We start from the raw sequence: 26,580 nt of genomic DNA on the forward strand, positions 1-26,580 counted from the left end.
CTAATTTGATTGTGCACTCTGAGAGCACATGACCGAGAAGCACAAACCTACCAAATTTGTTGACCTCCTTGAGATAGCGCAATTATACGCTGCATGTCAAAGGACTTCATGTAAGGCTTCCTTAGCTCTGTTACTAGGCCACTTAACTTTTTAGTCCTTTCTTCCATTGGGATCTTGATATGCTCTGCATCCAACTTCCTAACTTCCAGCACCAAAGCTCTGAATTTAGACTTCCTCTCCCTCTTCTGTACCACAACCCAGAATATAAAATTTCCTTAGATTACTGTCTTTAACCCTTCCAATATCACCAACAAGACTTTGTCAGTGTCACTGAAATCTATGTACTCCTTCATATCCCTCTACCCCCTTAATAATGTCCTTGTCCTCCAATCTCCAGAATTTTCTTCTTGGCCATTTTGTTAGTTTTCAGATCCACTCACCCTAGAGCATGAAACAACCATAATATGTTAGACTCCCAAGCTTCTGAACAATTTATCTAATAAAAGATCAATCATTAAATAGGAATTGTGAGATGGTAAATACGAGGCGGATAGAGATAGGGGAAGGGATTTGATATACTGCCTTTCTGTGGTTACAAAGTGGTTTACATATGATATACAGGTACTTACTTTGTACCTGAGGTAATGGAGGGTTAAGTGACTTGCCCATAGTCACAAGAAGCCGCAGTGGGAATTGAACCCAGTTCCCCTGGTTCTCAGATCATTGTACGAATCATTAGTGCCTTATCCAGTAATCCTAGACCACCAATAATATCCCATAGCTCTCTTCTATCACTCCCTCTGTTAGACGCCTTGCCTATATTATCAAAAACTAGGTTTGAAGTTGAGTAGGTTCCTACCCCCCAAATCACCTATGTACCATCCCCCAGGTCTAACAGTTTCCTCTCCAACCCACTAAAAAAAAAAAGGATATCTGGTCTGAATCCAGGTGTATACTGCCACATTCCATTTATTCCCACATTTCATTTATTCTCATTTAGAGAGATCTGTAAGATCTAAAATCTTCCTCAACATGCACTTCTCTTTCCTCAGGAGACAGGTTTCCTCGATGAAGCCAACAGATTTTTGGGGCGAGTTCAGTACATTGATATTTAGGGTTACCACCCTATATTAAGAGTAATAACCTTACCATTAAATAGACTTGAAGTCCCTTGCAGACATCCATCCTAGTTTAATGCATGTTGTGGGCTTTAACATTCTGCTCTAGTGCTTCATCATTCACACCCTTACCACAAAACCACCTCACTGCTTCCCAACTCCTTGTCCTCTCCCCAACCATGGGCTGCAACCCCCACTCTTGCTGAGATGTATTTGACTCTGTTCTAGGTCAGTTCCCACCTGGACGTTTCCACCCACCAATTCCCATCTGGACAATTCCCACCACACCAGGAAGGACAAGTCCCAACCATAACCCAAAAAATACAAAACACACAAGGCAAACAATCTCCCTCCTTTTCCTCTTCTACATCGTTTGGGGAGGGCAGTACCCCCTCACCCCCCCCCCCAAAACATTATTTTTTACGCATTCCTTTTCCCTTCTAGACATGTTCATGTGCTTTTTTTAGGGGGGGGGGGGGGAATGCTCCCCACACTAGGTTTCAACCTAATTCATGTTCAATCCAGGATCTAAATATAAATAAATACAAACTGCAGTTCATGGGGGGGGGGGGGGGGGGGGGCAATGTCCCCCCATACTAGGTTTCAACCTAATTCAGCCCCTCAAAATGACACACTGATTACAATTTATAACAAATTACTGCTATACCTACGAAAAGTTATTCTGTTATTATACGTCCTCTGTGTACATCCGTATGCTGATCTAACCTCCTTGTTCCAGACGCTGTTAAAAAAAAAAAAAACACTGCCAGGACTTATGGGACCTGACACAAGAAAGAAGCTACGGTTGGTAAAACAAAACAAAAAACTTAGGGAGGGTGGGAAATCACTGGGGGGGGGGGGGGGGGGGGGGGGGGGGAGAAGAGTCCTTGATGGAAATTGTTCCCCTTAAGTGGGAATTGTCTCAGGGGGAATTGGTGGGTGGGAACTCACCTGATACCATTTGAGTCAAATGGTATCCCCACTTCCCATCCCATAACCCTCTCTAGCCTCACTACTCTGTCAATTCTTACTGCCACAATTCATTCTAGCTCTTTCCAAGCACTCCAACCATCTCATCCCATTTACACCATATTACATTGTCTGCAGTACTGTACACTGATGATCCCTAAATCCATCCAGTGAGCCACTTGTAGTCTCTTCAAAGCTATTTCCTTGGCACCTCAGTTGTCCTTTCACTTTCTCAACTCTTTGCCACTTGGTCAGATGCTTACACTGAGGTTTTGGCATGTCTGCTAGCTGCTCAACTCCTAAGATGTGTTAGCCTCTTTCAAAGAACCCAGTGCTTCCAATCTGGACCTCATTTCTCTAGGTGCTCTCTTCCTTAATTAGAGCTAGGGCAAATGGGAATAACTACTTTAGCCCCTTTCACACTGATTCCTAGTAATGTCCCAGAACTCCTTATGCTTCCCTAGGGCCACATGGGCGATTGTCTTCAAATATCTCAATGTGGCGATAGTCCAAGTTCAAATTTGATCTTTTTAGCCTTTGCTGCCTCTTTCTCTTTGCTATGACAAAAACCATCCTACAGAGTATTAATTTCAGAAATACCATCATCAAGCTATGAAAGCATGCATTAGCCTCAGCAAATTAGATCCTGGTGGTAAGCCCAGCACTCTGTATGCCCACGTTAGTAACAACATGAGACTTTCTTCCAAGTGAACTCTCATCTTTAAGATAACTGCAGAGATCTCCTGTACTCTAGAGTAAACAGTCTCCATACTCTAGAGTATCTGGGACTCCCTGGAATGCAGATTTATGTGTGTATGTTATTTCAAGTCTTCAACCTTATTACTATGCTCACTGTTAGAGTGCACCAGGCATGCTGTTTCCCCACTTCAGATAGGGCCTCCACCTGCTCCTCTAGTTGGGTTTCCACTTCTTCCAGTTGTCGCCTGTAGTCAGTTATATCACTATTGAGGTCTACTGCCATTGTGGATATCTTAGATGCCACGCTTGCAACATCTACTTTTAGACCTTTGAACAATTCCTGTAGTTCAGTGGAGAGGTCTGCTCTTCATATCCTGTGCTGACCCCAGTTGTGTGTGCCTTGCATTCCTCTGCACACCTGTGCCACATGCTCTCAGCCATGTTACTTCCTGGTGTAGTGTAACTGCTCCCAGGTAAGAAGACTCTTGGAAGTCTACAGTCTTTACCTGCCGCTTGTACCTTCTATCTCACCATGTTACTATCAAATGTTGGCATAAGCTGATACTGGATATGGTTAGTTCTACAGGTTTTGGGGAGCTTTGAAATCATCATAAAAAAAGTAATTCTGTAAAGCATTTTCATGTGTAAAGCCTGTTTACCCACAGAAAAAGGATTTTATAAACTTGCACGACCACGCATGACCAAAAATGTGTACCTACTTTTAAACAATCTCATGGGCACTCCTAGGAACGCAGTTTGGGCAGAATGAAGGCAGATTTGTGATATGCATGAATGTTTTACAAAATTCATAAGTACACACATACAATACATAGTTAGCAGTTATACTTTCTACTCCTGCCAGAATTCTGAGCGACTGTAGAGCACAGAATTTGCGAAGAATACTGCAGCCATGCAGAATTTTACATTTTGCTCAGAATCTGCACTATGAAAGAAACTGATTGCTGGCCGGCCTCCCAGCCTGGTGTGAAGGCTTCCTGGCTCCTTCACTGCTCGCTGTCCATTCCTCCCAACCCTTGGTGGGCCCTCCACAGGCCTACCTGAATACACACTGATAGTCTAGAGGCCTCATTGGGGGCAGGAAAGAACCCCACTCTTTCCTGCCTGCTGCATTGGGCTGGTGCCACACTGCCGCTGCTTTTTCAAAATGGTCACCGAGACTTCAAGTGGTAATCTCATGAGCGCCGCAGGAAGTCTTGGCAGCACCGGCCCAGAGCAGTGGTAGTAGGCAGAAAAGAGTGGGGTTCTTTTCTGCCCATTGAGGTACTCCCATGCAGCTCCTCCTGCTCCTACCTCACAGGTGAATGCGGGGGAAGCTGAAACAAAAAAATTATGTTTTACCTGATAATTCTCTTTCCTTTAGTCGCAGTAGATGAATCCAGATACTTGTGGGTTGTGACCATCTACTAGCAGGTGGAGATAGAGAGAGCTGGACTGAACTGCCTTATAGGACTGAATGATCATTGATCAGTCAGTATTTCTCATAACAAAGCAGAAGGAAACAGAATTATAACATTTCTCCTTCCCCACAGGGAAAAATGATAAACCAAGAACTGCAAACACTAAACCAATTTACAGAGTCTATCTAAAATGTGATAATGCAGCAACACGGTCCAATAAAGAAAACCAACTGATAGGAACCACCTGAAACAAAAGAGGGTGGGCCGCTGGATTCATCAGCTGCAACTGAAGGAAATAAAATGATCAATTAAGACATAATTTTTCATTACTTAGCGTCAGCAGCAGATGAATCCCTTCCTCTCCGAGCACACCACCCGAACTCTCATCCATTCTCTCATCACCTCTCGCCTTGACTACTGCAGCCTACTCCTCACTGGCCTCCCTCTTAACCATCTATCCCCCTTTCAATCCGTTCAGAACTCTGCTGCCTGTCTTATCTTCCGCCTAGACCGATATGCTCATATCACCCCTCTCCTCAAGTCACTTCACTGGCTTCCGATCAGGTACCGCATACAATTCAAGCTTCTCCTACTAACCTACAAATGCACTCAATCTGCAGCCCCCCCATTACCTCTCTACCCTCATCTCCTCCTACGCCCCTACCCGTAACCTCCGCTCACAGGACAAATCCCTCCTCTCAGTACCCTTCTCCACCACCGCCAACTCCAGGCTCCGCCCTTTCTGCCTCGCCTCACCCTATATGCTTGGAATAAACTCCCTGAGCCCATATGCCAAGCCCCCTCCCTGCCCATCTTCAAATCCTTGCTTAAAGCCCACCTCTTCAATGTCGCTTTCGGCACCTAACCATTGACCTCTAACCAGGAAATCCAGACTTCCCCAATTTGATTGAATGCATTTTTGTCCTTTAGATTGTAAGCTCCTTTGAGCAGGGACTGTCCTTCTTTGTTAAATTGTACAGTGCTGCGTAACCCTAGCAGCGCTTTAGAAATGTTAAATAGTAGTAGTAGTAGTATATGTGTGGGATATAGCAAAGCAGTCCTTAAATAGGGTGGGAATCTGAAGAACCCGCAGAGAGCACAGATCCTCCAAAAGACGCATCCGCCCAAGCGGAGACATGGAAATGGTAGTGTCTGGAGAAGGTATGCCCAGAAAACCATGTAGACGGCCCAACATCTGTCCTCCAGGGAGAACAGATGGGCTTATGCCCAGGAACTTGCAACGGCTCACTCGAAGCCAGCCAGAAGTGGGATACCCACTAGAAAAACGCGGATGTGATAACCTTCTTGACCCAGTGAGGAAGCATGGCTTTGGATGCAACATTACCATATAGAGTACCCGAGCAGAGCACAAACAAAAGAGTCACTGGACATTTCCAAAAAGAGTAGGAGTACACAACGTTCCATAAGTTGGAAGAAACAAGGTTCATTGAGATGAAAGGCAGAAAGCATCTTAGGAATAAAGACGGGACTGTGCACACCATCCCCCATCAGGCGAAATCCGGCGGATCTTGACAGGTCGAAGGCCGAAGATCTGAAATCCTGCTTGGACTGAAATCTGGAGACCCGAATAAAACCAGACCGTCCCAGATGATATCACATGGTATCCGCAGCACTAGGGAGAGACCAAGCTGACTGGAAAGAACGGTAAACCTGTTCTCAGAAAGTCTGTACGTCACCCAGAACTTCACCAACTTCGCAAAGTCCTCCTCACACACCGGCTTGCCCTTAAAAGGGAGGCCAACCAGGAGCTGGAAGGAAAAGTAGAACCGGACGTGGGAGTTAAGCTGGTGTCAAAGAGCAACCGTAAGAAATGTCATCCCTAAGCCTATGTCGAATAGCACTCCCAGATACCCCAAGAGTTTTGGTGGAAACAACAGACTCTTGCTGAAATTAAATCTTAATCCAAAGGACTGTAGTTATCTTGGGTGAAACTTGAAGACTCCATAGATAAGAGTTGCAAATTAGACAACTGCAAGGTAAAAAGGAACCTGAATTCAAGCAAACTTGAGACAAGCACATAGATCTCTAAGGGAGGGAAAAGGAAAGTAGCTTGCATGGATGGACAGACTGGATAGGCCATATGGTTTTTATCTGGACTTCCTTTTTCTGTTTCTATAATCTTGGAGTAATCTTTAACTCTCTTTCTCCACAAAGATCCTTCCAAGGATTGGAAATCACAGAAAAAAATTCTGTGGTAAGGGAAAAAAATGGGAATAAGAAAGCATGATTCCTTGAGATCGCATTTTTGAATTCCATTACCGTTTTCATCTCCACCACTTCTAATGCCCTCCCATGGGAAGTGGTGGAGACAAAAACGGTAACAGAAGGAATGGATCCAAAGAAGCTTAGTGTAGATTAGAAAGTAACACCGCTAATTGGGACGCAAAGCCAGTGTTGGACAAAACTTCTAAGGTCTACGCCCTGATTGTTGCTGAATAGTTTTGGATGGGCTAAAGTGGAGCTTTTCAGGAGCTTCAACAATTTCAGAAATTTAGAACAAGTTACCGGGCAGACTTCTATGGTCTATGCCCTGAAATGGCAAGGACAAATCAAGATCAGGTATCCATATGAAGTATCACATCATAAATTCATTACACATAGTATCTTATTTGGCAGACTGGATGGACCATACAGGTCTTAACTGCCGTCATCTACTATGTTACTATGCTAGAACTCTGTTGGACTGAACTTAGACCAAACAATCTAAAGAGGCACTGATCTGCTCACAGGAAAACCAACAAACAGGAGAAAGCAGACCAACTGGTGTGCAGATACAATTCTTTATTTCCAAGTACTATGCTAGAACTCTGTTGGACTGAACCTAGACCAAACAATCAAAAGAGACACTGATCTGCTCAAGGGAAAACCAACAAACAGGAGAAAGCAGACCAACTGGTGTGCAGATACAATTTTTTATTTCCAAGTACCTGGCATGGCTATGTTTCGCCAATAAGGAGTTTAATATACACTGTTAGCTAGACATACATAATTAAATTAAAATCAACAATTAAAATCAGCTATAAAATCTAAAAGTCAAAATAGAATGCAAAATTCCATGCATGATAGGCGCCCGGTATAAGAGGCTAGGGGAGGCTTAGCCGCAGGATCGGATCCTGATGACGTCATCAGCTGATCAGCTGTAGTTTCGGTCAGACCCGACCACGACACGACGCCGCCGACACGACACAGTTCCGCCCGCCCGGGGCTCGCCGCTCGGCCCAGCCGCAGGATCAGCTGTTTCGGAACGACGCGACGCCGACCCCATCATCAGCCGCCCAGTTGAGTTCCGCGGTCCTGTGCCTCTGCAGCCAGTGCTGCTTCTTTTTTCGCCTCGCCGGACTCAGGCAGCCAGAGCCAGTCAGCCTTCCCTACGAGCGCTCGCTCCCGGCGTCCTGTCATGTACTTCCTGTTCTACATAGGCAGGAACGCGTGGGAGGGGCCTCACGTAGGGAAGGCTCAGGCTGGTTAAGAAGAAGAGAGTCAGTCGTCAGAGTGTCTGAGACTGAGAGATGTTCCCTCCCCCCACTTCCTTCCAGTAGGCGCAGCGCATGTAGTACGTTGGATTTCAGCTCAGGAGACAGAGAGGTAGGTGCTGAGTTCATTGAAGGTTTAAAACAAGTAAAAAAAATAAAATATTTTGTTTCATGCACATCTCTTTTGTTTAAACATAACTAAATGGGCTATATAATATAAGCCCCAAATGCTTTTGGTTTTTCCTATTGTGATGACTTAGACTCATAGACTGTGATCTCAACTATTAGGCAGAAAGGTGCTGACTGACTCTGAAGGTGTTAAACAAGTAAAAATAAAAAAATAAATATTTTGTTTCATGCACATCTCTTTTGTTTAAACATAACTAAATGGGCTATAAGCCCCTAATACTTTTGGGTTTTTTCCTATATTGTTTGTGATGACTTAGACTGTGATCTCAACTTTTTGGATACAGGATTTTGGCCATCAGTGCCGTAGTGAGGGCGGCTGACACCCGGGGTGGGTTGCTGCTGCGCACCCCCCCCCCCTGGGTGCAGCACGGTGCACCCCCCCTCAGCGAGCACCCTCCCCCCCTCCGGAGCACGTACTTACATAGGGGAGCGGCGAGGGGCGGGCCAATCCGCCCCGAGTGCACGTCACTGGGAGCTGCGTCTGCTCCACTGGTTCCCTGCTCTCTCTGCCCCGGAACAGGAAGTAACCTGTTCCGGGGCAGAGGGAGCAGGGAACCAGCGGAGCCGACACCCCCCCCAGCAGCATGCACCTGGGGCAGACCGCCCCACCGCCCCCCTTCCTACGCCACTGTTGTCCATTATTAACCCTCAGGAAATTTCAAGTCCATTTTTGATATTAATTTTGGCCATTTAATAGTGTAGAGTTTTTTTTTTTTTTGGGGGGGGGGGGCTAGATGATGTTGCGCGAGGCCTACTACGCCTTATATAGTCTGATCATCTTGGGCTGGCTGGGTGGCGTTACTGAAACCCACTTTTTTCTCCACTCTATATGCTGAGATTCGCATTTAACTGTGAGTGATGATGATAACTTGTTCCTGTATCCTGTTTTATACACAGGTACTGTGAGACTGTGGCTTTGGAGTTTCAAATTAATTACTTGCAAGCTTGAGTGCATCAGTAGTCATAAAGATCCTGTGCAGAAGGAATGGATCCTCAGGAGCTTAGTCGAGATCGGGAGGTGGGGCTGGTGGTCGGGAGGCGGGGATAGTACTGGGCAGACTTATACGGTCTGTGCCAGAGCCGGTGGTGGGAGGTGGGACTGGTGGTTGGGAGGCAGGGATAGTGCTGGGCAGACTTATACGGTCTGTGCCAGAGCCGGTGGTGGGAGGCAGGGATAGTGCTGGGCAAACTTATACGGTCTGTGCCAGAGCCGGTGGTGGGAGGCGGGGATAGTGCTGGGCAGACTTATACGGTCTGTGCCAGAGCCGGTGGTTGGGAGGAGGGGCAGGTGGTTGGGAGGCGGGGCTGGTGGTTGGGAGGTGGGGATAGTGCTGGGCAGACTTATACAGTCTGTGCCCTGAAGAGCACAGGTACAGATCAAAGTAGGGTATACACAAAAACTAGCACATATGAGTTATCTTGTTGGGCAGACTGGATGGACCGTGCAGGTCTTTTTCTGCCGTCATCTACTATGTTACTAAGATGACTTATACTGTGCCAAAATTGAAATTTGAAAACTCTTATCTCTATCTGGTCGTTAATAAAAGGAGCTCATTGTGAATACTATCCACCCTAAAAGGATGTTTATTTATTTATTTTTATTTATTTGTAGCATTTGTATCCCACATTTTCCCACCAATTTGCAGGCTCAATGTGGCTTACATTTGCCGTAATGGCGGTTGCCATTTCCGGGTAACGTACATGGAACATAACATTCATGGTATACATATATAACATGTGCAAACATACATGGTAAGGAATAATATATTATGGTAATGCATGAGGGTACTGGGTAACATACATTATTAGTCCATCGACTATAGAAAAGCCATAGGTCGTGTAAAGTCTTATTATTTAGTAATTTAGTAATGTTTTGTGGCTGTACATGACAATTGTGATATGATCCCTTGTTTCATATTGTTGACGGTCTGCATTTTCCGTATGGATGGTATATTGATGTATTAGGGTCTGCCCAGTGTAATATTTATGGTACAGTAAGGTTCTGAGTGTTTTTGCAAAGTTGTGCATAGTGTTTTGCAGCTGAGCGATTGTGGTTAGTATATGCTTTGAACAACCACTTTATTCTTTGACATATGATACATAAAAGGTATTGTTACTATTTTAGTTTTACACTTTTTTTTTCTGTGTGTTGTCAGACAATCATGGATGTAAGCTCCACCCCAGGTCCAACCCCTAACCCCACCCCCTTTAGCTTCCCCAAACAGTTGGGCCACCGACCGCCTATGACTATAAGACACATTTTGTTAGTCAATTTATATGAATGTCACTTCTATTTTGCCTGAAATGCATTCTGACATACACTTTTGTCTGACACTGTTTTTATGCATGTTATAAGTTTATTATACATGGTCATGATTTCAATGCGTTTATATATGTATTTAAATTTTATTTAATTTAGGTATTTATAATCTGCTTAACCATCAAGTTCAAGGTGGAAGATAATCACACATTATAAGCAGGTACTTTCTCTGTCCCTATAGAGCTCACAATCTCGATTTTTGTACCCGAGGCAATGGAGGGTTAAGTGACTTGCCCAGGGTCACAAGCAGCTGAACCCAGGATGTTGGGATCAAAGCTCGCTGCACTAACCATAAGGCCACTCTTCTCTGGGTTTCTGTTTTACAGATATGCATGGTCATTTGTTTTAATGCATGGAATTTTGAATGTTATTTTAAGTTTTTATGGTTCATTTTAATGGAACAGTGTATATTAAGCCCCTGACACAGACTTATTGGCTAAATGTGGCCATCGGGTACTAGGAAATAAAGAATTGTATCTGCACACCAGTTGCTCTGCTTTCTCCTGTTTGTTGTTGAACCTAGACCAGACAGCCATGTTCCCAACAAGACATGCTGAACCTTTAACATGCGGTGAACTCCTTGAAGTCAAAACCCAGGGGGAAGGAATCTCCCTTCTTTGGAACTACAAAGTAAATGGAACAATGTACTGTGCCTAAATGAAGATGTGTTTGCCAAAAGGCTTGAACTGCTGTATCTATAGGCTGGAGCCAGCATGTAGAATCCAAGGAAAAAAACTGCCGAGGAATGGGAGAACTCCAGTTTGTAACTCAACTGCAGGATCACCAGGACACATCAGGTAGGGAACCTAGTAGGAGAGCTGCTATTAAGAAACTCGAGAAAACCGAGCCCCCATCTTTAGAAGGTGCAGAAAGCATGGGGAGGCATGGGGAGCCCTGGAGTTGGAGCAGAGTCGTGTCGGTGAGCCAGCAGTGACTAGACATCGTTTAAGAGAGAACCCTGACACTTATCTAGTCTGGGTGGAAGCACTAGATATCCAGAAAGCTAAGACGACTGAGAGGAGGCAAAAGAATCTTGAGACCTGCCCTCTGAGACGTGGAATTCTGTAGCGTGCTAAAAATGATGTAGAGTCCCATCAGGTGTCCAATGCCTAACCCAGTGCTACTGTCTTGCCGAGAAACAAAAGAAGTGGCTGGCATGGCCACGCAATGGCGCTAGCAAGTGTAGCTGAGAGCCAGAGATAGATTGTGTAGCGGAATATGGCTGTGTGGGACAATGTGCCTATGGAAGGACAGCTGCAGCGGGACTTGAATCAGTAACCTATGGAGCACTGTGCTCACTCTCTGCTAGCCACTTTAACCCTGAATCTATTCCTCCAAACTGATGTAGCTCTGAAAGAATCGCTAGCCGCCCTATCCAAGGAAAAGGTGTGAAAGTGGAATAAAGGCATGGAAAGACACTATGACACACGGCTAGTGACTAATTATACAGCATGAAACAGTTCTGACTTCAAAGGTCTTAAGTTCCTGTACTGTTTTAAAGTTACCTTTCAGGATTTTTACTATGAAACTACTGGTAGTGTTCTGGTTCTGTAAAGTGCTGTCCCACAGGCGTGGCATCCTGGCTGGCACTGGTAGTTTTCATGTGATGTCTATGTAAATTAAATCTTGTCTTTAGCATCTGGCTTGTTTCTCCAATATAGCACCCTTTGTCACATTTTTTACACTGAATGATGCACAAGCTAATTAGAAGTAAGCTCCCAACACAGACTCAAAAAGAAGAGAATGGCACACATATACCCAGCTGCAAACTATGCCCAAACATTTCACAGGACCCCACAGTCATTCACAAAGGAAAAATATTCAACATAAAAGACTCCTTTTCATCCTTAATAGCAGAGAGGTAGCCGTGTTAGTAATCAATAAAAATAAAACAAAATAATACATGGAAAAGAAAATAAGATGATACCTTTTTTTATTGGACATAACTTATTACATTTCTTGATTAGCTTTCGAAGGTTGCCCTTCTTCGTCAGATTAGAAATAAGCAAATGTTGGTAGATGACAGTATATATAAGGATGTCACCTCTGTGGGGCAGCACTTTACAAAACCAGAACACTGTACCAGTGATTTCATGGTAAGAATCCTGAAAGGGAACTTTAAAACAATATAGGAACGTAAGATCTTTGAATTCAAAATGATTAAATATTTTGACACCCACCAGACAGGACTTAAAGATCTGGGTTTTCTAGCCCATTATACACCACTATAAAGCATATATCTCCCTCCAATGGCGAACGAAAGACACAATCAACAAACAGGAACAAAAAACCTACACCACGAGAGGAAAAATAGACCCGATTATATTCTGGCAACAGATCTACCACAACGGATGGACAATAAAGGCAGATACAAACCAATTCCTCTTAGAATGGGATGATAGATGTAGATCAATATTAGACAATATTGCACCAACCCAAACCAGAACCTCACACAGAAAGAACTCAACACCATGGTTCAACGAAGAAATGAAAAAAAGAACTGGAATAAAAATAAAGACAACCCCACACTTAACGCTTGGAAACAACTCCAAAGAAAATATAAATATACTACTACTACTACTTAACATTTCTAAAGCGCTACTAGGGTTACGCAGCGCTGTACAATTTAACATATAGGGACGGTCCCTGCTCAAGGAGCTTACAATCTAAGAGACAAGTGAACGGACAGTCCGATAGGGGCGGTCAAATTGGGGCAGTCTGGATTTAGTGAATGGTAAGAGTTAGGCGCCGAATGCAGCATTAAAGAGGTGGGTTTTAAGCAAAGACTTGAAGATGGGCAGGGAGGGGGCTTGGTGTAAGGGCTCAGGAAGGTTGTTCCAAGCATAGGGTGAGGCGAGGCAGAATGAACGGAGCCTGGAGTTTGCGGTGTTGGAGAAGGGTACAGAGAGGAGGGATTTGTCCTGTGAACGGAGGTTACGGGCGGGAACATAGGGGGAGATGAGGGAGGAGAGGTAGTGAGGGGCAGCAGAGTGAATGCATTTGTAGGTTAAGAAGGAGAAGCTTGAATTGGATGTGGTATCTGATTGGAAGCCAGTGAAGTGATCTGAGGAGAGGGGTGATATGAGTAAATCGGTTTTGGCGGAATATGAGACGTGCCGCAGAGTTCTGAACAGATTGAAGGGGGGATAGATGGCTAAGTGGGAGGCCAGTGAGGAGTAAGTTGCATTAGTCAAGGCGAGAGGTAATGAGAGCATGGACGAGAGTTCGGGTGGTGTGTTCAGAGAGGAAAGGGCGAATTTTGCTGATGTTAAAGAGGAAGAAGCGGCAGGTCTTGGCAGTCTGCTGGATATGCGCAGAGGAGAGGGAGGAGTCAAAGATGACTCCAAGGTTGCGGGCAGATGAGACGGGGAGGATGAGGGTGTTATCAACTGAAATAGAAAGTGGAGGAAGAGGAGACGTGGGTTTTGGTGGAAAGATGATGAGCTCGGTCTTGGACATGTTCAGTTTCAGGTGGCGGTTGGACATCCAGGCAGCAATGTCGGATAGGCAGGCTGATACCTTTGCCTGGGTCTCTGCGGTGATGTCTGGTGTGGACAGATATAGCTGGGTATCATCTGCACAGAGATGATACTGAAAACCATGAGATGAGATCAGGGCGCCCAGGGAAGAGGTGTAGATTGAGAAGAGAAGGGGTCCAAGGACCGATCCCTGGGGAACACCAACAGATAGGGGGATAGGGGTGGAGGAAGATCCATGAGAGTGAACTCTGAAGGTGCGGTGTAACATGTAACATGTAATATACCATAAGACAAACTAAACGATTATATTACAAAACTGAAATTGGACCAAACTACAAGGACACACATAAGCTCTTCCAACTCGTGAACAAACTACTAGATATCACACCAATCACAACCAACAGTAAAGATACACCAGGAGCAGATAATCTCGCAAAATACTTCAATGAGAAAATCGTACAATTGCGACTTAAAATACCTGTTAGTACCATCGATTACGCCATACTCCTCGACTGTCTAGATCCAGACCCTGGACTATACCCAGCAGACAGAACCTGGACCAACTTCGAGACATTATCGGAAGATCTCATCTCCCAAACACTCAAAAGATTCGCCAGATCTCATTGCAAACTAGACATATGCCCAAACAACCTTATGACATCTGCCCCTCAACAATTTATAACAGACCTAACGAATCACGTGAACTACATGTTACAAAATGGACTCTTCCTGAAGGAGAAAGGAAACATTCTACTCACCCCCATATCCAAAGACGCAAAGAAAAGTGCTAGTGAACTAACCAACTACAGGCCAGTAGCATCCATTCCCTTAATAACCAAACTAACGGAAGGGATGGTGACCAAACAACTCACAAACTACTTAAACAAATTCTCAATACTACACGACTCCCAGTCAGGATTTCGGACTAACCACAGTACTGAAACAGTTCTAGTTACTCTCATGAATAAATTCAAACAAATGATTGCAACTGGCAAGAACATACTACTTCTACAATATGACATGTCTAGCGCCTTCGACATGCTTGATCATGGAATACTACTACATATCCTCGAGTACTTCGGAATTGGAGGTTCTCAAGGGGTTGGTTCCTAACCACACGATCATACCAAGTGACATCCAATTCGACTACATCAGCCACATGGATACCTGAATGCGGAGTTCCACAGGGATCCCCCCTCTCACCGACCTTATTCAACTTAATGATGATACCCTTGGCCAAACTACTATCAAACCAAAACCTCAACCCATACATATACGCAGACGATGTAACGATTTACATCCCATTTAAACAAGATTTAAAGGAAATTTCCAATGACATCAACCAAAGCCTACATGCACTCGTGGGCCGATGCATTTCAGCTGAAAGTCAATGCAGAAAAAACCCAATGCCTAATACTCACCTCCCAACATAACACGAACAAATTCACCACCATTAACACACCAACTCTGAGTCTTCCAATCTCGGATACCCTAAAAATTCTTGGAGAGGTGGGAAAATGTGGGATACAAATGCAATAAATAAATAAATAGCATATCTCCCTGTCCCTCATCCACCCGACTCTTCCTGTCTCTCACCTATCCACCCCCATCCTGTTGGACTGTCACTGAAATGCTTTGATGTTTCACTTATATATACTGTCATCTACCAACATTTGCTTATTTCCAATCTGACGAAGAAGGGCAACTTTCGAAAGCTTATCAAGAAATATATTAAATTATGTCCAATAAAAAAGGTATCATCTTATTTTCTTTTCCATGTTTTATTTTGTTTTATTTCTATTGATTACCTTAATAGCAGACACACTAGTGTTTTTACAAGGAAGAAACCTTCCCCTGCAAACTTTTAACCTGAGAAGTAACAGTTTCTAATTTAGCATCCATTTCTTTACTTTTAGCAATAGATTCAGTAACTACTGCCAGCACTGTCTCAGTACAAGTAACTACCGCCCAAATAACTTTTAACATTATATCTTTTGAGGCAACAGAAACAACGGAGTTCAAATCAGATGGATAAGATACCTTGTGAAGACATGGAAGACACTTCAGATCTTTTGACCTCCAGGGTTTGATCTTTGTGGCTAGATGGGGAAAATGTCCGACCTGGCTGTGGAGGTGGAGTTCTATTGAAAGCGCTAAAAAAGCTCCTTCCGGTGGAGATGTTTCAGATGATAACTCTGCTCTAATTCCTAGAAGAGCATGCTTATCCATGGGCCTTAAGAATTGGAGTTGAAGTCCCAACAATCTTCCTCTTTTCACCCATTATTAAGCAAATAAAGGCAACCTCAAAAACAAATGACAAAAGAGAAGAGACTCACCTAAGCGGTGTCCACGACTGGTCTGTCTATTACCCCTCTCAAGGCTCCTCGGGGCCTGGCGTGCCTCTTAGGGAATGCCATGCCACAGCAGTTCTTTCAAAGGGAGAGACAAGCCGGCGCCTAAAAGATGGCGTCAGACACCAGGAACTTCAGCACCAATGAGAAAGGAGCAGATGGCAAGAGTGCTCCAAGATTCCACATCCCAATGCGAGTCTCTGTGTCTCTATCCCTAGCAGCTAACAGCAATTGAAAATGCCACCTCTCGATGTAAGTCTCCATATATCTATCCCCAAAAACGGCAAATGTACTAAAACAAAATTAGCTCAGGCAGTAAAACAAGCTCGTGTCAAATGTTAGGGAAAAGTGAATTGCAAGGGTGAAATAAAGACTAATATGAAAATGTAATAAGTAACATGATAAAAAAACAACTAAAAACAACAAAAGAAAAAAACCCAACAAGTACAGAGCAAACATTTTTTGTTTCTTTTGTCATGAAAGCTCATATAACTAGCAAAACTGAAAACCAGATGGGATACATGCTAAGGCAGCTCAAAGAGGTCTAAGCAGTTCCACTTGACTGTTGTGTTCAGTTATGCTCTGGAAACAATAGAAGTTCCAGAGGATGCAAGACAAATGTCTCTCTTCACACATGTGGGAGTAGGGAGAAGGCTGGTAAATTAATGGAACCATTATTAAAGAAAAAGATCACATATAGTGATTCTAGCATATTACATGATCTAAAATAGCAAAGGAGCAAAGAATTATATCGGTGATGGTTGCTAAACTTCAGTGAAGCTTCTGACATGGTCCAACACAAGCTGCAGCCTAGGGTGCAGCCTAAGATGGAAAATTAAATTAGGAACTCAGTGAAAGGTAGCAGAGGTGAGAAGTTACCGTGCACAGGTGGACTTTAAAGATATAAAATGACAGCATCCTTTGCAAAAAGAGAAACCTACGATTTGCACCAGGGTGAAACACTCCAGGAGATGTCACACAAAAAATAATGCTCTCAAAACACTATCACCAACTTTTGCTGATCAGCTCTTTGACAATCTCCCCCCCACCCCACCCACTCATGCATTCACATCTCCGCTCCCTTAATTCTCTTCTCACTCATCCACCTATCCCTACATCCATCCCCAACTCTTAGGTGCTCCACAGTAACAGCAGATAAAGACCTGATTGGATGTCTGCCCAACAATTTGGCTTAAGCATAGCTTAATCAAACAACATATAAAACTCTCTCTATGCTATGTCTAATCACTGGGTGGACTAGCCCCCGAGTCACAGTTACAATACCTGAGAGATGCTAACTTTTGGATTCTTCTTCAGAACTGAGTTATAAATGCGTACACAGAGTGTAGAAGTCTTTGTACAAAGCTATCTTTTCGCTTACCTGAGACAGCCGTAAAAGGACAAGTCGCACAAACACTTATCCACCTTGTTAACTGTTTACACCCTCGGTCCTCATATGCAAAAGATGTGGGTCAACTATTCCAGCAGCAAGTTTGTACAATTTTGTTGAGGGTGGCTTAGCCTCTAGATAAACAGCAATTTGCATTAATTGCTGTCAGATTTGTACCCACTGCTCTGTGTAGCCTATGCCCCTCCCCATACCTCATTCAAAGTGTGAAGGTGATTTAATTTTGTTTTGATTCCATACTCTTTCTATATAGGGATCCCTTGCATTTAAACTCATGTGTTTTTGAATTCCATCACCATTTTTGTTCCCACCACTACCGCCCCCCCTAGAAAATCATTCTAGGCATTCACCACCTTCTCCATGAAAAACAAACCCTAATGTTACTCTTGTCTACTACCAGCAACCTCAATTCATGTCCTCTAGTTCTACTCTTTCCCCATCTCTGAAAAAGATCTGTTTCTACATTGATACCTTTCAAGTATTTAAACATATGTATTGTGTGTCATGTCACTCCTTTACATATGAAAATGCTTTATAGAATGGCCATATTCAGATCCTGAAGTCTATTCTCATGTGTCTTTTGGCACAAACTCCATATAATTTTGGTGCCTTTGTCTGAACCACTTCACATGTATGTCCTTAGCAAGATACAACCTCCAAAACTGAACACAATACTCTAAATGGGGCCTCACCAATGGCCTGTACAGTAGAATTTTCTTCCAGTTATGCCTCTCTATACAGCCCAATAAAACGGACACAAAATCTAACTATGCAGGGACATACATATTACAATATTAATTGTCACTGGCAACTATCTCTTTAAACCCAATACAAAAGTAGAGTAGATATCATTTCAAAGAACCTTTCATAGGTATTTCAACATCCCAACAATTTTCACAAGACTTTTTTTTTAAAGGATCATCAGCATTCACAGCATCAACATTGCTATCCAGACTTTCAAAAGCAACGATGTGCAAATCTTCATCGATCAATCATTTTCAATTTTTAAGATGGTTTCACTTATCCAAACTTTTCAATATTCATTTCAGAAATTTTGTTAAATTATCTTTAAGAACAGTCCAAAAAAATAATCAAAACTTAGTGAATAGAACTAGCACCACTTAACTGGCAGCTGTTTTCCACACTGTAAGAACCTTCACCGACATGGCCAAGTTTCGTATCTTCCTCAGGGAAGAGGTTCAATTTTCAGCAACTTGCATACTATCTCCCATTAAGAGAAAATGGCCGCCACAGGTTCTTACAGTGTGAACAGCTGCCAGTTAAGTGGTGCTAGTGCTATTCACTAAGTTTTGATTATTTTTTGGACTTTCTTAAAGATAATTTAACAACATTTCTGAAATGAATATTGGAATGTTTGGATAAGTGAAACCATCTTAAAAATTGAAAATGATGGACCGATGAAGGTTTGCACATTGTTGCTTTTGAAAGTCTGGATAGCAAAGTAGATGCTGTGAATTCTGATGATTCTTTATATAAAAAAAAAAAATCTTATGAAAACGTGTGGAAAAAAAATGTTGGGAGTATGTTGAAATATCTATGAAAGGTTCTTCGAAATGATCTGCTGTTGCATTGGGTTTAAAGAGATAGTTGCCTGAGACAAAGTATATTGTCTCTATACAGCCCAGCATCCTTCTGGCTATGGCCACCAACTTTGTCAGTGTGAGGATCTCAAGGTGGTTAAACTATCACTCCAAGATCCCTCTCCTGTTGTGAACTTATCAGCCTCTTGTCCCTTATTACATACAGCTCTTTTGGATTCCTGCATGTCAACTTCTCTTTAAATTTTAACTACCAGAACTTAAAACAAATTTTAGAACATTTGTCATGTTCTCCAGTCCCTCTGAAGGTGTTCACTCTGTTGCCAATCTTCACGTCATCCACAAAATGGAAAGCTTTTTGTTCCAATCTTTTACTAATCCAACTTCTGAAGAATTCATTGACAAAAAGTATATATTCACACTATAGTACCATAAGTCTTATTTCCAGCTCAATGTTTGTGCTTGAACTGAAGCTATACTGTCCCAAATGACTGAGGTATTCTTTCTACAGTTAATTTAAGCTTTAGGATTCTAGACAAATATACATGGAGGGGCATAATCGAACGCGAATGCCCATCTCCATGGGCGTCTATCTCCGAGAACGGGTACGTGAAGGGGCGGGACAAACCGTATTTTCGAAAAAAAATTGGTGTCCATCTTTTTTCCGATAATACGGTTTGTGCCAGCCAAATGCATTGGATTTGTGCGGATTTGAGCAGGGCGGTATCGTTTTTCAGCGATAATGGAAACCAAAGGCGCCCAGCTCAAAAACGACCAAATCCAAGGCATTGGGTTGTGGGAGGGGCCAGGATTCGTAGTGCACTGGTCCCCCTCACATGCCAGGACACCAACCGGGCACCCTAGGGGGCACTTGTAACAATTAAAAAAACAAAGCAAACTACCTCTGAAGTCCATAGCTCCCTTCCCTTGGGTGCTGAGCCTCCCAAATCGCCCCCAAAACCCACTCCCCACAACTCTACACCATTACCATAGCACTTATGGCTGAAAGGGGGCACCTAGATGTGGGTACAGTGGGCTTTGGGGGCAATTTGGAGGGCTCCCATTTACCACTACAAGTGTAATAGGGGGGGGGGATGGGCCTGGGTCCACCTGCCTGAAGTCCACTGCACCCACTAACAACTGCTCCAGGGACCTGCATACTGCTGTGATGGAGCTGGGTATGACATTTGAGGCTGGCATACAGGCTGGAAAAAAAAGTTTTTAAAGTTGTTTTTTTTTTTTGGGTGGGAGGGGGTTAGTGACCACTGGGGGAGGTCAGGGGTGGTCATCCCCGATTCCCTCCGGTGGTCATCTGGTCATTTAGGGCACTTTTTTGGGACTTGTTCGTGAAAAAAAAAGGGTAAAAAAAAAAGTGACCCAAATTCGCGCTAAAAACGCCTTTCTTTTTTCGATTATCAGCTGAGGACGCCCATCTCTCCTTGGCCGATAAACACGTCCCAGTCCCGCCTTCACCACGCCCTCGTCAACTTTGGCCGTTTCCGCGACAGATTGCAGTTGAAGACGCCCAAAATCGGCTTTCGATTATACCGATTTGGACGCCCACTTGGGAAAGTCACCCATCTCCCGATTGGGTCGAAATATGGGCGTCTTTCTCTTTCAAAAATAAGCTGGCTAGTGGACTGAATGTCAGCAAGTTACACTTAAAAAGGTTTTTTTAATCATCAAGAAAATTAAGACATTGAAGATTTTTCAATACACCACGTGACAAAATAAACTCTTCCCTGGACCAACATAGCATCTTGCACAGCATATTTTTATGTACAGGGTAATAGTTACTGAATTTTATTCTAATTGTTTATGGCTACTTAATCATTTTATTTTTATGGGTGTGGTGGCAGATAGAGCATGTAAATAAATGCCTGTTAGCATGAACTAAGCTTTAGTAAATCAATCATCTTATTTTAATTAGTACAAAAAGTATTGCCATACTGGGAAAGACCAAAGGTCCATCAAGCCCAGCATCCTGTTTCCAACAGTGGTCAATCCAGGTCACAAATACCTGGCAAGATCCCAACAAAGTACAAAACATTTTATACAGCTTATCCCAGAAATAGTGGATTTTCCCCAAGTCCAATTTAATAATGGTCTGTAGAATTTTCTTTTAGGAAGCCGTCCAAACCTTTTGTAAACTCCGCTAACCGCCTTTACCACATTCTCCGGCAACAAATTCCAGAGTTTAATTACATGTTGAGTGAAGAAAAAGTTTCTCTGATTCGTTTTAAATTTACTACATTGTAGCTTCATCGCATGCCCCCTAGTCCAAGTATTTTTGGAAAGCGTAAACAGACGATTCACATCTACCCATTCAACTCCACTCATTATTTTATAGACCTCTATCATATCTCCTCTCAACCGCCTTTTACTCAGAGCAGAAAGATTTGCTGAAACATGGCATTTTGATTACTACTTCTTTTTTTTTAGAACGTGTTTTAATTCTGTGTACATAAAATCTCACCGTGTGAGAGTATATGCTTGGTAGTCTTGTGCTCTACTTTCTCCTAAACCTTTACTGAAATGCAGTGTTGGGGCATTTTTCCTAGATTTCTTTTTATGGTTTCAAAATCCATAGGTTTCCTGAAGATGCAAAGTCTGCACAGGCAAGAAGGTGGTGGCTTCTATTTCTGTAATTGAGGAAAGAAGAAGTTCTTGATAAAAGTATGTCGCGTCCCTCACCTTTGCAGCGCCGCTCCCGCGGAGGCCGCTCTCCAGGGCGGTGGCGCTGCCTCTGCTCCCGATTGCCGGCCATTCCCCTGCACCGACAAGGTCGGGGAAGATGGCGCCGGCGTTCTCTAGCAGGCTTCACTTCCGGGTGCGGTGCCCGGGAACCTGTGCCATGCCTTGCGGTTCCCGGGTTGATTGGATGCTGCGGGACTCCACCTCCGCCCGCCGGCGAGCCTATCCCGAAGACACTACTCTGATGACGTTATCCTTGGGTCGCCGCGTCTCCTTGCCACTACCAGCTGATGCTCAGTTCCTTGATGGGGAGGACTACTTAAGGAGCAGCGTTCCTCGTTATCCTTGCTTCAGCTTCTACTTGTAGAGGGGATAAGCTTCCGTGTCTTGAATCCCGACTTCGCTCTGACCTGACTTCCGCTGGTATCCTGACTACTATCTGCTCGCTGCCTGCCCTGACTTCTGCTGGTATCCGGACTATTCTCTCCTTGCTGCCTGCCCTGACCTCTGCTGGTATCCTGACTACTCTCTGCCTGCCCTGACTTCTGCTGGTATCCGGACTACTCTCTGCTCGCTGCCTGCCCTGACCTCTGCTGGTATCCTGACTACTCTCTGTTCGCTGCCTGCCCTGACTTCTGCTGGTATCCGGACTAGCCTCTGCGCATGGCCAGGCCTAACTTGTGCTGGTATCCTGACACAGCTCTGCATACTGCCTGCCCAGTCCTCCGAGCCTTCGCGCCACCTGCAGTCCACAGTCTGTCAACCCCGTGGTTCCGGAAGTCCTGTTGGCCACCAGCACCTGGGGGCTCAACTCCCGGGGAACGGTGGTCGCCGCAGATGAAGACTAAGGGGTTGTTCGGCTGTCCTACGGAGGGCCTGTCTCTACTTTGGACCGCAGCACTCCACCTGGACCCAAGGGCTCACGAGATCTGACAAAGTACTGCTTTTTTTTACTTTACTATCCAGCTAAGTACAAAATTATTCACTTGGGGGTAAAAGGAGGACTGCACTAGAATCAGTGCATGTTTTTGATGTGTGCTGAGACTCCCTTTTACCACAGCGGGTAAAAGCCTATTTTTGGGAAACAGAAATGGCTGTGTAGTAAGTGAACTACTTAGCACACGGCCATTTCAGTGGGGAGCCCTTTCTGCCACCCATTGAGATAGTGGTAAGGGCTCCCATGCTAACACGGCAGTAACCAGGCAGCGCTGATTACCACCGGTTAACCCATCAGTGCCCAATGTTTCCATAAGCAGCCATATGGGAACATCGGTCACTAGTGAGTTAAGTTCCGGTGCTACAAAAAACAGGATATATTTTTGTCGTGCCAGGCTCCTGCGGTAGTTCTGGATTGGCATGCATGGTGGGCTTACTGCTGCTTTGTAAAAGGGCTCCTTGAGGAATAACTTTTTTTTACCTTCATTAAGTGCTTTTTTTTTTTTTTTTTTAGCAAATAGCTTTATAAAGTTTTGTTTGGATAGCCAATCATAATAAGACTGAGTTACGGGCTCTACATGAAATTATCCTTTGGATTTGACTTACTATTGGCAATATAACTTTCTGTTTTTGTTCTCTCGGCGTTATTTGTTAAGTCTGTTTTATATATCATGGACAATACAGTTTCAAGATTTTGATTTTACTTTTTTAAAGCCTTGAGTAATAATGCTTTGTTTAGTACTTACTCTGTGCTTAAGATTTATTGCTCACCTCATTCCTTTAGATTTGTTGGTTTGCACATAACTGACGTTCCATCTTTTCATCAGGCACACCTAGAGGAGACTCATGCTGTCTTTGCCACTGGAGGCCCAATGCTCTGGAATTTCTTACCTGATAAATTGAGACACAATTCATTTTGCAAAAGTTTTGAAGGCACATTTTTCCCAACAGGCCTTTCCATCCTTGTGGTAAGGTACTGTGTAGGATGCTGATCAGGCTTGATGGTATCTAGCATTGTGTATCTAACATTACTTAGCAGTGATGCTCCTGTGTCAGTTGAGATAGTGTCCAATAATATTATAAGTTCTATTTTATATTTGATTTTTTTTAATGTTTCAATTATGCATGTACTTTTTTTTTTGTGAACAACCTAGATTTATGATTAGTGTGGGTTATAAATGCTTTTAAATAACAAAAACTAGGTTACTGCTTTTGGAAGATATAGCTTATTTAAGAAGTTAGACTTTTTATATAACCTCAAAAATTACTAAGCAAAATAAGCACGAGAGGAAATGAAATGCATTTTTCCTCTCTAGGACAGCCAACTGTTTTACCCTGCCTCTGCTTTCCTCCATTCCTCCTGTTGAGACCTTGCCAACTGATGCTGTCTGGTTCTCCACTCCATGCTCCTACCCAGCTGCTGCTACTATGGTTTCATGTGGTGCTCAGTGAGTTTCATCCCACGGCATCTGTGTTCCCCCTCTTTCTTATGAACACAGTGCAGAAATATGAGCCCCCAGATAGATGCATGGAGCCATAGAAAATCACTGCACATGGAGTCAGCAGATGGGAAGGGCAAGGCGTGATACCAGGAGGTGCTCGTCAAGATGACAAGCATATCTGTGGATGAAGAAAATGCTGCTAGTAAATTTACTTGAAAAATATCATTCTAGATTACATGGAAAAGGGATGCAACCTGGTTAGCAATAGGAAAGGTAAAGATTTTGAAAACTGAATTTAATGCAAAATATGTAAGTATTTCAATTAACATGCACCACTACTCATTAGCTTTCTACATGTTCTGACTCTTGGCTGCTTCTTTCTTCTGTGTGCAGAGGGGAAAGGAGAGGAATGGTGAAGGGAAGGGAATGGGACTTGACATACCGACTTTCTATGGTTTTTGCAACTACATTCAAAGCGGTTTATATAGTATATACAGGTATTTATTTGTACCTGGAGCAATGGAGGGTTAAGTCACTTGCCCAGAGTCACAAGACACAAACATTAAGGGCTGTGTGCACCCCTCAGGGGATCTAATGTAGATTTTGCTAATAGGTCTGATGGACTGCATTACGGTGCAGCCCAGCACAGAGAAGGCAATACTTTAAAGGAAAATGACCCAACTTCTTCTTTTGGTACTCCCCAGGAACCAGTTTTGCCACATGAAGTTTACAGATAGGCACCGTGACTGAAGGACTGGCTCTTGGTGCTGCACGTGAAAAGTCTTTCTGAAGAATCTGGTCTATTTTCTGGGTAACAAATGGTATTATTCCTTTACTGGCCAACTGTATGCCTCTGTTGAGTCTTCTCCAATAATTACACAAAAACTTGACTGGAAAGCAGCAATGAAGGCCAAGCTCATTTTATTTTCAAATATCTATTAATGCAAATACTACCCCACAAATCTAGAGAATACATCATCATCACTAGATTCTTCTACTACTAACATCAAGTGGAGAAATTGCTCAGTCAAATGTCATGGATAAAGACATTTCAAGAATTAAAAGAACAAAACAAACAGAGGATTTTTTTTTTAAGTTAAGACGACCTCAGATCTTTAAGCACCTTCTCAAAAAATCCAGATCAGTGGTGTGGCCAGACAGCCAATTTTGGGTGGGCATGAAAACAAAGAGGGCGAGCACAAAATTTTCTCTCTACCCTCCTCTCCCAGCAGTTCTCAACTCAAAATATAAATACTTTAGCTGATGATGATCCCCAAGCTCTGTCCGCTGAAGACTTTCACCAAAGATAGCCAGAACTCCCTTTTACCAAGCTTGGCAGGCAGCAGCAACTCCTTGAGCCACCGATGTCAGCACCTCATACATGCTTATTTGTCAGTAGCTCAAGGATGGTGCCCCCATCTGAAAAGCTCAGTAGAAGGGAGTTCTGGCCACCTTCAGAGGAGGTCCTCAGCTAGCAGTGCTTAGGGATCCCCATCAGCTACAGTAAGGATCAGGGCTGCTGTTAGCCATGCTAGGGCCCAGGGCAGAAAATAAAGACGCCCCCCCCCCCCCCCCCAAGTCCCTCTTCTCTCTGCCTCCTCTCCAATTTCCCCATCTGCCATTACAATCACACTGACAGACCCTCACCAAATATAGAACAAAGGATCACAAATTAGAAATAAAACTATGCAGACAAAAACTGAACTGGGAACCTCAGCATGTACTGCAACACTGGAGAAATACAAACAAAGTGCATTTCCTTTTCTACTGAGCACAATAAAAAGACATCTGCTATGTAAATTTCCCAAAGCTTACATATTTCACTTAAAACATTCAAAATAAAATGATTTTTCTACCTTTGTTGTCTGGACATTTCATTTTTCCATCATGCTGGCTCCAGTTTCTCTTTCCTGCTTTCCAGTCTGTCTTCTGCTGCTGTCTATTTGTCTTTTTCTCTTCTCTCGTTACATTTCCTCGCTACACCTGCCTGTGAAATATTGATCTTTCCATTTTAGCTCTTTCATTTTTTTTACCTCCTTCCACTCAAATTTCACCCTATTTCTAAATCGTCCTTTTTGCTTTTCAGAAATCTATCAAATTTCCATCTCCTTTCACCCAATAGCTCTTCCATCTCACTCTTTCCCTACCTTCCATCTTCAATCTACATGCTATTACCATATTTCTATCCCCTGTAATCACTATCCTCTTATTCATTTCCTTGCCATCTCCCTTCCCTGGACATCTCACACATGGTTTCCACCATTCCCAGTGTCTCCCTACCTCCATCCTTCTAGCCCAGCATCTGCTCCCTCTTTCTACCCTCCTCATCCTCATAGCCTGACATCTCCGTCCCTTCCACCCCCCACCAGCATCTCTCCCCTCCTATCTCCTCTCCCATTGTCCAGCATTTTCCCTCTCTCTCTTCCCTCCCACTCATTGTCCAGCATCTTTCCCTCACTCCCTTCTGGCTGCCCCTGAATCCAACATAGCTCTCTTTCTCCCCT

At 43.6% G+C, this 26,580-nt stretch overlaps 1 protein-coding gene across 2 annotated transcripts in view; it reads right to left on the reverse strand.

Moving 5' to 3' along the window:
- ZNF292 (zinc finger protein 292) overlaps positions 1 to 26,580 on the reverse strand; it is a 325,625-nt gene that overhangs the window by 56,230 nt on the left and 242,815 nt on the right. The window contains exon 1 of one of the 2 annotated variants that reach the window (XM_030199116.1): positions 23,406 to 23,495. The exons of the other annotated variant lie outside the window; for it this stretch is intronic. Within the exon in view, the coding sequence (XP_030054976.1) occupies positions 23,406 to 23,458 (53 nt within the window). The 5' untranslated portion in view covers positions 23,459 to 23,495. Of the gene's footprint in view, positions 1 to 23,405; positions 23,496 to 26,580 lie in introns of those variants that run through there. 2 annotated transcript variants of the gene reach the window in all.

The sequence above is a fragment of the Microcaecilia unicolor genome, chromosome 3, assembly GCF_901765095.1.
Source record: "Microcaecilia unicolor chromosome 3, aMicUni1.1, whole genome shotgun sequence".
NCBI classification, from domain to species: domain Eukaryota; kingdom Metazoa; phylum Chordata; class Amphibia; order Gymnophiona; family Siphonopidae; genus Microcaecilia; species Microcaecilia unicolor.